This window comes from Trachypithecus francoisi, unplaced genomic scaffold, assembly GCF_009764315.1.
Source record: "Trachypithecus francoisi isolate TF-2019V2 unplaced genomic scaffold, Tfra_2.0 Lachesis_group8, whole genome shotgun sequence".
Lineage (NCBI taxonomy): Eukaryota > Metazoa > Chordata > Mammalia > Primates > Cercopithecidae > Trachypithecus > Trachypithecus francoisi.
In genome coordinates this window covers 28,126,675-28,140,089 of record NW_022681473.1, presented here as the reverse complement: position 1 = coordinate 28,140,089, position 13,415 = coordinate 28,126,675, and the positions used below count along the sequence as shown (strand labels likewise).

Below are 13,415 nucleotides of genomic sequence, written 5' to 3'. Positions count from 1 at the left end.
ACTGCATACAAATCAAGAAGAGAGAATATACCTACTCCTTGGGGAAATTTCACTTTTGGACTCTGTAAAGCATATTTTTGCTCCAACTTGTGCCATTTTCTACTAACAATTAGAAAAAAAATCAAAGTGGACTGATCCTGAAAAAATTAGTTTAATTTTGCCGTTATTTAGGTAACATATCTTAATAACTTGAGTAAATCAATATAAACAGAAGATTTTTATATTTTATTATTTTTACATAGGTGATGGAAACAACAAAAGATCAAATCAACGTGCAACAATTGTTCAACAGGAATATTCAGCGAGCAACATTATTGAAACAGAGTGAACATGATTCAGTTTATCAAAATTAACTTCAGTATCTGGGACATGGAACTATCAGCAGAAGAACTTGTGCTCCAGCGTTTCATCTCTTGTACAATTCATGTTTCCCCTAAATTTGCTAGTTGTACCTTACACACTGTAGACTTTCAATGAGGAGTAAGAGTCTTCACTGTAACTGTGGCTGAAGCTCTTAAGTTAAGGTTTTTCCAGAAAAAAATTTTTTTTTCAGGAAAATATTCCAGGAGGAAAGAAATTTGTTTTTAAGGTAATCTAGCTATCAATTGATGTCTTGAAACCTTAAAATTAACAGTCATTTCAACTAGTTTCATCCTAGCGAGTGTCTAATTAAACCTTGGCAAGATCACTGATTTTATAATATTCACTGGCAGCAATCTCCACATGTTAACTACACACACATGCACACAAATATATTTCTTTTCCTCTATTTAAATCTTCTGCCTGTAAATGCGATGCAATTCTAACTTATATTATTTTGGGAAATAATCAATATTATTATTCTCCACGAGATTTATTTGGTGGGTCTTTCTTATTGTATTCTTACTCATTTCCTTTTTCCAGAGTACTAAGCAGCAATGGGCTTCAATTTTCCATGAAAACGCCCACAAATAATTAGTTAAAATGACTGACTTTGGCACACCATTCATAAATCGTTTAATGGGGAGGGCAAATCCTTAAAGAAAATGCACACAAATAATTCAAGAAAACATATCAAACTTGATGTAAATTCTTTATTTCTTCGTTCATGTCAGTGGAGAACATTATCTATATATATGTATCTGTATATGTATATTTATATTTATATCTACATCTGTAAATCTATGAGGAACTAACTTGTTCATAAGCATAAACCAAGGGGTTGCTTGAATGTATATAAAGAACACTGGTGTGGGATGTAGTTGATCTTGCTTTTAAGTTTTGGCCAACTGCCGAATTGTTATATTACACAAAATAATTAATTCTTTTGTGTGCTAATTTCATTATTGGCTAAATTTGTCATAACCACTCTATAGGTTATTTGTTACCAAGACTCATATAAGAAATATAAACATATCTTGATGATTATTACTGCTTCTGGGTGTTTAAGCTTTGTTGAATAAAAAAAGTCAGATCAGAAATTCTCAGTTAAGAATAAATTAGTAAATCGAGTATTTGGGTAAAATATTTTCAAAATGTATAGGTTCTAGAGTGACTTTATTTATCATTGCATTACAAACACATTTTTCTGGCCCTTAATTCATGTAACTAAAAGAAAACAGGCATTTTAAATAAACAAAAATAAAAACATACTTTTAAAATCAATGTTATGATTTTTAAAATAGGTTCAGGAGTTCCATATACCTGAATCTGAAAGGCTTTTGCAAAACTAATCAAACAACCTTCTAAGAAAGGATTTCTTGGCAGGAGTCAAGATTTTTCCAGAACCTTTTTTACGGAGGGATTTCATTGGAGGCTTTTTTAAGGGTAGGACTCTTTGGGGAGTGTGTAGAGCTCTTGCTATCTCCACATGCTCATTGCAGTAATACTTGTTGCTTCCTGCTGACAGATGGATGAGAGTGCGTTCTGCCAGATCCATGCACTGAGCATGGACCCAGTGCCCATCCCCATGAGAACAGTAGATCATGGCGGGTTTGTTCAGCTCGGTTGAATAGAATGGCACCCAAGTGTTGATATCCACATCGCAAGTAGAGCAGCATGTAATCCAGTAGCCTGTCTCAGACTCATCTTCTTCATCATCTTCATTATAGGTGTCAAATTCATCATCACCATCAAAACTATTTGCTTCTGCACTGAAACAAAATTCTTCGGAGTCTTCAAAGGGAGTGGAATCCCCTGGATCTTCTGTTGATGTCTGACTGTTTGTGAATGTTGTTTGCTCTTCATTCGTATCATCTTCAGCACATTTCAATGTATAGAAATAGAATGCTTCTGAAACAACTTGTTTATTGTCTCCTGGTATGCCAAGAAAAACAGTTCCATTTCCCATGTTGCTTCCAAACCATATCTTGCTGTGCTTAATGTCTGGGGTCCAATCTGGGGTCTCCATCTCACGAATTTCTATCTTGTTGTCCTCTAAAGAGATTATGTTGCAGATCATTCTTTTTTGGTTTTCAAGCTGATATCCACCAACAATAACAAATTCATCCTTGTTAGTTTGAGTCAGGATTGCACTGGAGACAGAGATTCCTCCTGGCAAGACTGTGCAATTCACAGCTGGGCTACCCAAGGGAAGATCAACCCTTATTCTGTACAGGTTGGCAGGCCGGATATTATTGGCAAGTGAATGTCCTCCTAAAATATAGATGGTATCATTTTTGGCAATAGAGACATGAAAAGATAGCCCATCCTGAAGTTCTGGAAGAATGTATGATGTAGCACACCCAAATTCAAAATCCACCAGGAAAACATGGGGCAGGCAGTCAGCTACACTATTCCATTTTTCTGTGGTTCTATGGGTAGAAGGCATGTATGAGCGTCCTCCAAAGAGAACACCCATACTTTTCCCTCGGCTATACACCACATTAATGGAATGACCATATCTGGCTTCAGGAACATCTCCTACCAAGTCTTTCTCTGTGCAGCGAAAAGTAACCCTTTTGTTGTTCTTGCAAACAATAGACATGACATAAATCTTATCTGAAAGCTCATTGTTTGGTGTTTTCCCTCCATGGATGATGTATTGATGCTTTTCAGACTCCAAGTTGCCTTTGAATGTGCAAGTAGCTGGGTAGCGAAGAGGAGGGAGGTAGCAGGAATCTTTAGAGAAAATTGTAGGCTTCAGTTTGACATTATTATGCTTTACATCCAAGTGGAAAACTCCAGTGGGGCAGGATCTTTTGGGCCAGCCTTTTTGGCCAAAGAAGAAAACTTGTCCATCAAAATTCATCAGTGAGAAGCCTGGTTGAATTAAGGCTATGTTATTACTGACTGTTACCATCTGCAGAGACATATTTTCTGATGGCAAGTAGATTTTTGTCTGAAAGAATTATAAAATAAAATTACTTAGAGATCGCTTCATATAAATCATCGTATTTAGATTCCTTCACATGTAAATAGCATTTTTTTACAGTCCTCCCACACGCTTGCAGTGGGACTGAATGAGGAAAATCCAAGGAGTTAGGTCAGTAAAGAGCCACAGAACCTTTACTGCCATGCCATCCAAGGAACTGGGACATGTTTTGGCCACGAACTATGCGCCCTAGGATTTCTGGGAATTGTAGTCCTTTTCCTTAAAGAGTCACCACGCGTCAGCTGAAAGAACCACATTTCCCAAGAATCCGTTTTCTCTGGGATGTGTCGCTTTGGAAATCTGTCTTTGTTGCTCTGGGAGAGGGGACTCCTGGAATGTGTCTCTGAATAAAGACTAGCGGAAGGTGCGAAGTGACTAGATGGGAGCCAAGGAGAAAAACTAGGGAATGGGAGGTGAGAGTGGCTACACCGACCCAACATCCGGGTTGCCGGAAGGCTGCAGCGCCCGGAGCGGTGTCGGGCAAACCGCTACCCTGGTATTGTTGGAGCCTCTCCTGGGGACTTTTGAACAGATGACCCGGTAGGAAGCACAACTGCTTCTGTTGGAGTGCGGTTGCTTGGAGACCGCAGTCTGAAGGGATTCCCGGCAGAGATGTCGTTACGGTGTCCTGCCTGTCTGGATGCTTAGGAGCGCGACTCAAAATTACACCCCTGAGGACCTCGGAGGTGCTTGGGGCGGGAGGTTGAAGGGGTCACCGAGGTTACAAGAGCCGTGACTGTCTTACAGAACCGAAAGATGGGTCTTTGAATCCCTCGAGTGCAGGGGAGACATTGCCTGTTAATGATTTTTACCACTTCTACATTTAGTAATTGAAATACAGTTATTAGGTTTTAACGAGTGCACTTTAAAGGCCCTTTGTTTTCTTCACTGTTTTTACTACTGTTTTTAGGGTTCTTTTAGGGAAGCAGAGACGGTTCCTAAACACATCTCCTTTTCATCTTCATTCTAGGAAAATAGAGTTAGTGGCCGGGCGCGGTGGCTCAAGCCTGTAATCCCAGCACTTTGGGAGGCCGAGACGGGCGGATCACGAGGTCAGGAGATCGAGACCATCCTGGCTAACACGGTGAAACCCCGTCTCTACTAAAAATACAAAAACTAGCCGGGCGAGGTGGCGGGCGCCTGTAGTCCCAGCTACATGGGAGGCTGAGGCAGGAGAATGGCGGGAACCCGGGAGGCGGAGCTTGCAGTGAGCTGAGATCTGGCCACTGCACTCCAGTCCGGGCGACAGAGCGAGACTCCGTCTCAAAAAAAAAAAAAAAAAGAAAATAGAGTTAGTGGCTTTTTCACATCTTTCCAGTCCAGAAACTTTTAGGTAATTCTTTAATAATTCTGTAGTAAGTAAGCAGGGGCTAAGAAGCGAAATGTTTGAATTATTCAGGATTTCATACTTGGGTTACAACAAAAAGAATATTTACTAGATGAAGGAAGCTTGATAAATTTCTATTTTATTATTGTTCACCTTAGAGAGATGTGGAATACACTGCCTGTTTGCAGTGTGAAGTCCTGTGCACCAAATTTTAAAGGAAACAAAATAGTACAGAATACTTGACTTTTAAGAGTTAATTCTTAATGTGGTTCAAAAGCGGTATAAACAATGGCTAAGAGTATGGACTCTGAATGCTTACTGGCTGGATTCAAATCCTGGCTCTGCCACTAACTACATGACTTTGGGCAAGTTCTTTAACTTCTGTGTGCCTCAGTTTCCTCATCTGAAAACTGAGATAATAATTTTACCAACCTCGTATATTGATGTCAGTTATGATTAATAGTTGAATGTACGTAAAGCACTTAGAACAGGGATTTGCACACAGTAGATGATAGTTATTATTATGATTTTTAAAAAGTTTACCAAAAAATAAGGTCTAGTGCATATGCACCAGCCAGTAATGGCAGTTGATAAGGTTGGAGAGGATGAGAAGGGGCTTTAGGATCTGGGAATCAGGTCAATGGGTATAGATAGATAAACATTTGAACTAAAAAGAATTGGAATTGGATAAACATATATGATGAGGGTGCTGGTAGTAGTTAATTTATTAACAGAAGATAGTTAATATTTTATTCTTTTTGTCACCCTTTGTCTAATCTTCATTAAATATGCAGGCCCTAAAGTTGAATTCTCTGAGTCCAAATTAGGCTCTAACACTTAGTTGCTGTGTAACCACCTTGGGCAAGTTATTTTTCTCTCAGTTATTTTTATCTGCAAAATGGGGATAATCTTGGTATCTATTCACTGGGCTGTTTTGAGATATAAATGGGATAGCATGTGTAAGTCAAATAGAACAGTGCCTGGCACATAAACACTCAATAAATGTTAGTTGGTACTATAATTTATCTAATTTATCTTTATTCCTTCTGCAAAGATTCCTTGAACTATTTAGAATCTCTGGTCACTCTAATGATATGTTGGTGGGTTTCTCTTTTTTTTTTGCTTTAGGAACTTCTGTAGATCAGCTGTAATTTACTGCTAAATAATCTCTTGTAGTTATTATTTTTAGTCTACTTGGGAGACTCCTAAGGGGGTGATCTTTTAACAGTTATCTGGTGGGTTATTAAAGCAGGTGAGGAAATGGTGTCTGAGAAGCATTATTATCAAAGTTATGAAACTAAGCCTCTCTCCCTCAGTTGTACATTCAGCAACCTGTCCTGCTTAAAAATAATCTGGGCAGTGTTTTATTTATATCATGGCCGACCCAAGCCTACATGAGTGAAGGCATCTGAGCAACTATGAAAAATGCTATTCATAGAAACTAAAAGGAGACCTTATTGACCCTCACTTCAGAAAACTGTAGGTGATTACTCTCAGCCTGAGTGATTATGATCAGAGAGTTGTTCCAATTTGGGTAGGGGGAACACCGAAGCCAAGGCCAGCTTGTTTCAAACACCTGTGGTGACTGCTTCTGAGCTACAAGGCAAGCCATACAGTGGTAATGGATTCCATTACCACTTGAAAAATCCCTTTGTGGGATTTTTCAAGAACACTTGCTTTTAAAACAATGTTTTCATTGTCGCCCTTTGGTTTCACTTTAAGATTGCTGTAGGAATTTTGGCTTCTCATAAGTGAAAACATGATTGTTGTAGATTACACAGAAACATTTTCTTGGGCAAGACGTAAGGAGGATTGTCCACTTTTGTAACTTAGTCTAGGCCCCTAAAGATTTTTGAGATAGGGCTTTTCACCTGTTTTCCCTTTGATGCCCTGCTTTTGGCTCATTTCATAATTTCAAGGCCCTAAAAACAGTGGTAAAGTTTCTTATTGCTAAGATGAATTACCTCCTCTTGTAACACAGTTCAAGTGTGAGTAATTTTTAGATTACTCACTTTAACCAGATGATGTATGCATTTAAAGAATAAACAGGAATATGGAACATGTTTTCACATTATTTTGCCCATTTAGTTTTTGAAATTTTGCTTTATTGACTTGAATATATTTTTCACTGGAGTAGACTGTTGTTTCTCTTCCATGATTTCAATATGACTGTATTAGTCACATCTTGGTTTTTAAAAAGAGTTTTTGAATGATTATACTATATCTAAAATAACCTACTGAAATATTTTCCTTTTAATAGGCTATATAAAACAGACAGATTTAAAAAAATAAGACCGTGTGCTTCAGCTGAGGGAGGTTTCAAGGTCAACACATTAAAGATTCTTTGTAAAGGACAGAAATATAGGACCAATAAATATATACAATTTTCCCAACCCCATGCTAACATTCTTCAGCAGGGAGATTTTCATTTATTCACTGTAATGCTAGGGCATAGTTGAGTATAATAAAAGGACTCATGGTATGAGGTCTGGGTTTATAGTTCCCCACATCTGAACCGACTTTTTCTTTTCCAAAGAAAGATACTGTACTCTGAAACATTAAATCTTGCTGATCCGTGCTGGCCATGTTTTCCTGATTGCTCCAGAGTAGCAGGTAACCTCGTGTAAGTAACTTCAGGCATTTAATGTGTGAATATCACTGTCTTGCACTGTTAATCAGGTTTGAGGCATACATTATTTTATTTTTGCTGGCAGTAAAAGCAGGATTAGGTCTTCCTTCCTATACTTAGGCCAGAGAACGATTTATGTACTAAGATTAATAATAGTGCTCTAAAGGCCTAAGAATTAAATCCCTGAAGCTGCCAGAGAACAGAAAGCCCCCCATTTTCCAAATTCTACTCATCCCTTCCCTATCTAGATACCAAATCCATTTGTAACTAACACACTGCCGAATGTGGCATCTTCATTCCCTTAAAGTTTATGAACATAGGCTCCCATTTTTTAGCTTTGGTAGAAATGAAGGTATCAGACCTACCTGAAAGCCAGAGGGGCTGCTCACGCCTCTCTGAATCTTTGCCGCTAAACCAGGTATTAATTGTCAGCACCTGGGGAAGATTCACTGACTGCGCACTATGACTGTGGCAAGCAGAAGGCTGAATGTAAAGAGAGTGTGTATGTGTGCCTACAGATGTTCTCATGAACACTGATCTAATGGGAGTAACTGACTGTGACCATTTTCTCTCTCTCTCTCTCTCTCTCTCTCTCTCTCTCTCTCTCTCTCTCTCTCTCTCTCTCTTTAGATGGTGAGGGAGTTACCCACCAGGGTGTACCCTCAGGATTTAACTATTTCACTACTAGCAAAAATGGCAACACAATTCACTATTTGTAAAGATAAAAAGAAATCTGGTCAAAACTTGATTTTTAAAAATTAAAAACATTTAGAAAAACACAGAAGAAATGCATACAGTTTCTGTGGTTTAAATAAATACTGTTTGGAATCAAATGAGAAATTATTTGTCCTAAAGCAGAGACCACTAATACCAGTGCTATTCATTTTAACTTTGAAGTGCTCTTTTGTGGCCTCATTTTCTTTAATGCAAGACTCAGAAGGAAAGAGTTATAAATATTCGAGGCCCTCTACCAACTTAATATCAGCAGCTACTGTGTAATAATACAGTTTAATGATTAAGAAAATGGGCTTTGGGGTCAAGCTCACCTGGTTTTCTCTGCTAGCTCTGCTACTTTTTCAGGTAAAGTCATCTTAATACTTTAGCCTCTGTTTCTGTTTCTCTGTCTCTGAAATGATGATAATAGAAATATTTACTTCAAAAAGCTGTTGAGAAAAGATTAAATGAGATAATGTATGTAAAGTGTTTAGCCAAGGAAGAGATTAATATTCCACAATGATCTGGATAGCAAAAAATTACCTTTATAATTTCTTACCTTTTAAAATTTTTTTTGAGATGGAGTCCCATCTGTCTCCCAGGCTGGAGTGCAGTGGCATGATCTCGGCTCACTGCAACCTCTGCTTCCCAGGTTCAAGTGATTCTCCTACCTCAGCCTCCCAAATAGCTGGGATAACAGGCACATGCCACGACACCCAACTGATTTTTGTATTTTTAGTAGAGATGGGGTTTTGCTGTGTTAGCCAGTCTAGTCTCAAACTCCTGACCTTGGGTGATCTGCCTGCCATGGCCTCCCAAAGTGCTGGGATTACAGGTGTGAGCCACCGTGCCCAGCTTATAATTTCTAATAGTAGCATAACATTACATTAAGTAATTGCAGTATAATTTACCTGACCTTCCACTGTTGTTGGTCATTTGATCAGTTTCCATATGGCTGAGGTGATAAAATGTAGTGAACAGAGGTAGGCAAATCGGGGTTTGAGTTTCAATGTTGTGACCTTTTTGAGTGTCAGTTTTCTTATCTCTAAGATGGGAGTAGTAACTACCTTGTTTTAAGGCTTAATGGATTAAAATGTCTAGTATATAGAATGTATACAGTAAATCTTACCTAATGATGACTACTTTAATTTTTTTGCAAAATTTTACTGTGTATATTTTCAGGGTTGACTTTTTTTTAAACAGATGTGAGTAGTTCAATTGCTTGGTTGATTCTCATCATTTGAAATGTCGACCCCTCCTTTAAACAGCATCATCATCTCTTCTAGTGCCTTCCATGATGATTTTTTTAATCTGCAAAAGGATGTTGGGTTATTTCTCTAACCTGTTTATGTGTTTTATATATAAGATACTTGAAATTAGAGCAACAAGAAGGACAACTGTCATAAAGTTGATATATTGGATGTCTCCACTGTAAATATAAAATAAGAAATGCAAAAATAGAAACCATGGGTAGGTTTAGACATGTTTTAGCCTTTGGATTTTACTAACAGGCCATTTTTAGCGTAACAATTAGTTGCTGAACGAGTAGTTGTCTCCTGAGGAGACTAGAAATTAGTAGCACATTTGAAAATGGGTTTTAAGACTCCAAGTCCTTGCTATACCGTTAGGAGAGCATTAGACTTACAGTGATCTCATACAAGGTCCCTGATCTCCCAAAGTTCTCAGCATTGAAACTAAATATAAAATAGTAAACTATATTTATTGAGCATCTGCTATGTATAAAGCCATGTGGAGAATTAGAAAAAATATTGGACACAGGTCTTGCCTTTAAAGCAGGGTTTGCCAATCCCTGGGCCAAGGACAGGTATGGTCAGTAGTCTGTTAGGAACAGGGCTTCACAGCAGGAGGTGAGCTGCAGGTTGGCAAGCCTTACTGCCTGAGCTCCGCCTCCTGTCAGATCTGCTGTGTGGCATTAGATCATCATAGGAGTGTGAACCCTATTGTAAACTGCGCATGCGAGGGAGCTAGGTTGAGTGCTCCTTATGAGAATCTAATGCTTGATGATCTTAGGTGGAACAGTTTCATTCCGAAACCAGCCCCCTGACTGTGGTCCATGGACAAATTGTCTTCCATGAAACTAGTCTCTGGTGCCAAAAAGGTTGGGGACCACTGCCTTAAAGAACATATATGATAGTAGAATGAAGCAACTTTTGGTTGCAGATGAACATGCCTTATATTCTTGCCACATTCATCTTTTCTTAAAAGTTCTTAGAAGTTCATTAAGAAATCACAATTATAAGTTTTTCAGCCCATTTTTAAGCCTTGAGGCAAAATCAAATTCAAACTCCTATAAGAACATATTGATTTATCCTTCTGTAAATTTCAAAAAACCAGTACACAATCAAAGAATACAAGTCAGTGAAATTACAGAGTAAAACAACCGTTATTTTATAGGAAAGATAAAAACTTAGTAATGGGATATCCTGGCATAATAATTGGACCAAAAAGGAAACATAATTGGAAAAAAAAGATGGAAGCCAGCCTCAAGCCCAATCTCTTTATTTTTACACTCAAACTACTCAGGGTCAGAAAAGTTTACATAACTTGACAAGGTTAACACAGCTGCAGGGATCTGTGGACATGGTGGGTTGGAGGGAGGCAGAATTTATGACAGTGCATTTCAAGAACTGTAGTGCATCTCTCAAACATTTCTATCCCCATTTTATAAATGGAGAAACAGCTTAAACTTCATTATCACTCAGTGAGTTAACTAGCGTTTGAAATAATGTCGGTGGCAACTTTTCATAGCATTAGGATAAGCATAGACAATGATTACTGTTTTACTAAGTGGCAGAGTTTTGAGGAAGTAAGATAAATTGTGTTGGAAAGGGAGATGTTTGACCTGTTGAATGAATTCCATAATAGGAGCCACAACTGAAACTGACAAAGAAAAGAGGAAGGAAGAGGAAATATATAGAGGGAAGCAATTTACAGTTAGTATGATGGATATCGAGAGAAGAACATGACAAGTGACTTGACATTTTTTATTTAAAGCAATTAATTAGATATGGCCACCTGACCAGAATGACTGGTATCTTCCTATAAAAGTTTCATGCTCTCTGATTTAAGGTGGATTCTTTGCTTGAAAACAAAATGGAAAAAAAATTTCAGAGGAGTTTAGCTGGAAAATTTTTCTTGCTAGAAAAAAATTTACTGGAATATTTTATTTTTAGAGAAGGAAAGGAGTTTGAAGGAGTTTGCGATTCTTTTTTTTTTTTTTTTTTTTTTGAGACAGGATCTCGCTGTGTCACCCAGGCTGGAGTGCAGTGGCATAATCTTGTCTCAACTCAGCCTCCACCTTCTGGGCTCAAGTCATCCTCCCACCTCAGTCTCTCAAGTAGCTGGGACCACAGATGGACACCACCATGCTCAGCTAATTATTTAATTTTTTGTAGAAATAAGGTCTCACTATACTGCCCAGGTGGTCCTGAACTACTGGGCTAAAGTGTTCCCCCTCTATTGTCCTTCCCAAGTGCTGGAGTTACAGGCATGAGCTATTGCACCTGACCTGATTCTTAATTTCTACCTTTGAGTATAGAAACCATATTGGCAAAAAGAAATTATTTGTATATGTATGTGCATGTGTATGTTATGTTTTGTACATTGAGGCAAAATTGCAAATAAAGTATTGAGTGAAATTGGAAGCTGGGGAAGCACTGTATTACCTCTTACAGCCCATTTATTATTCCACAGCCTCAGGGATTTATAATTCAAAATAGCTGGGAAACAAATCTAAAATCTTACTTATTTTAAGAGAATGCCAAGTGAAATAAAGGTTGATTTTATTTGCAAGATCTGGCATTTTGAAACACTTAGAAATGAACTCCTAGGTGATTTAGTTCAGTTGGTCTACACCTGCTCCTAACCAGCTGTGTGGGTTTTGCTTTAGAGTAGACTTCTTGGTATTGTTTAAAGTCCTGTGCGCTGTGCAGGTGGCTAACAGGCTCAGGAAGTTGGAGAGAAGGGGACAACTTTAATTAAGAGTGGATGCCTTTGTGTCATAGTATGCAGTATAGATAAAGTAACCGTTAGTGGGACACTGTATCTTATGTGAGGGTGGGATTATGTTTGAGCTAATCTTTTATGATTGAAATATTGTGTGATTATAGAGCTATAAAGTTGACTCAGAAACCCTACTGCTTTATGGATTCACAGTTTTATCAGAAGTCTTGAAGAAAATGTTCACTGAATTACTCGCTGTTACCGCCCATAACTCACTGGTATAGTTGATAGCATTTCCGAGGCTAGGAGATCAGTTTTGGACATGGTTGAAATACGTGTATGGCAGATTTTTCTTGATAAATGTCTAGAGGTCAGTTAGTGTGCTTATAGGAGTTTTGTTAGGGGGTGAAGGTATGGTGTTTACTTGTAATTCCACACAACTGTAAATTCTTAAAAAAAAAAGAAAGAAAAATGGTTGTGAAAAGGCAGACTTTCTGATTTCAAAAACAATGGATTTCCTGAGATTTGTCTTATAAGTGTATCCTACAGATTCTGTGTACACAGTTAATCTGTTTTTAAAAAATAATAGGGAGTAAGTGGGGAGAGTTCAAATGCTTCACTGGTTTGCATTTTTCTTTGTTTGATAGAATTAATAGCTGTGTAACTGAAAATAGTCTAATACTTACTTGACCTGCCTCAGTGAGTCAATGCAGACATTTCTGGATTGACTTAAACAGCTAGGAGAAAGAGTATACTTGGGGAAATAAAACCGGTCTTATACAATCTGCAGATGATGAACAGCAGGGCTTAATGAATGATAGCCCAAGAAACCTCATTAAAGTAGCTTGGGTGAATGAACAGGAAAGGGAAGCAAATTTTTCAAGAGGAAAGTTTCTGTTTATGCATGTAATTGTATAGATCAGTATTAGTCTGTCTCCCAGAGTTTTCTGTAGGGGGAAAGCAACACACTTGGTTCTAACATTCTTGGTAAACTTTTAGTGATAATTTACTTTTCCTAAATATCTTTTGTTTTAATTGACTTATCATTCGTCTGTTTCCATTCCCCTTTCTAAGCTAAAAAAATAATTATAGATTCACAAAATGAATTCACAGGAGGTTCCAAAGAGCATAGGAAGGTTCCAAAGATGCACAGGGAAGTCTCATGCATCCTTGGTCCAGCCTTCTGCAGTGTTAACATCTTGCATAAGTATAGTATAACATAAAAATCGGAGTTATTGCTATTACAAAAATGGAGTGTTGTATAGAATATGTAAATTACAGTCAGGCACAGTGGCTCATGCCTGTAATCCGAGCACTTTGGGAGGCCGAGGTGGACGGATCACTTGAGGTTAGATGTTTGAGACCAGCCTGGCCAACATGGTGAAACCCTGTCTCTACTAAAAATACAAAAATTAGTCAGGTGTGGTGGT

The 13,415-nt window shown here is 38.0% G+C and overlaps 2 protein-coding genes across 11 annotated transcripts in view; one reads left to right on the top strand and one right to left on the bottom strand.

Annotated features, from left to right (window-relative positions):
- Positions 1–1,059: 1,059 nt before the first annotated feature.
- RAG2 (recombination activating 2) lies at positions 1,060–3,313 on the bottom strand. Its single transcript, XM_033205037.1, has one exon. The coding sequence runs from the start codon at positions 3,290–3,292 to the stop codon at positions 1,709–1,711; it is 1,584 nt and encodes a 527-aa protein (XP_033060928.1). The 5' UTR covers positions 3,293–3,313; the 3' UTR covers positions 1,060–1,708.
- A 242-nt stretch (positions 3,314–3,555) lies between these two features.
- IFTAP (intraflagellar transport associated protein) overlaps positions 3,556–13,415 on the top strand; it is a 60,223-nt gene continuing 50,363 nt past the window's right edge. For 2 of the 10 annotated variants that reach the window (XM_033205033.1, XM_033205026.1), the window contains exon 1: positions 3,686–4,038. The gene's annotated coding sequence lies outside the window, so the exon portion shown is untranslated. Of the gene's footprint in view, positions 4,039–4,638; positions 4,686–7,215; positions 7,293–13,415 lie in introns of those variants that run through there. The other 8 variants (XM_033205030.1, XM_033205027.1, XM_033205035.1 and 5 more) reach the window with 8 other exon arrangements.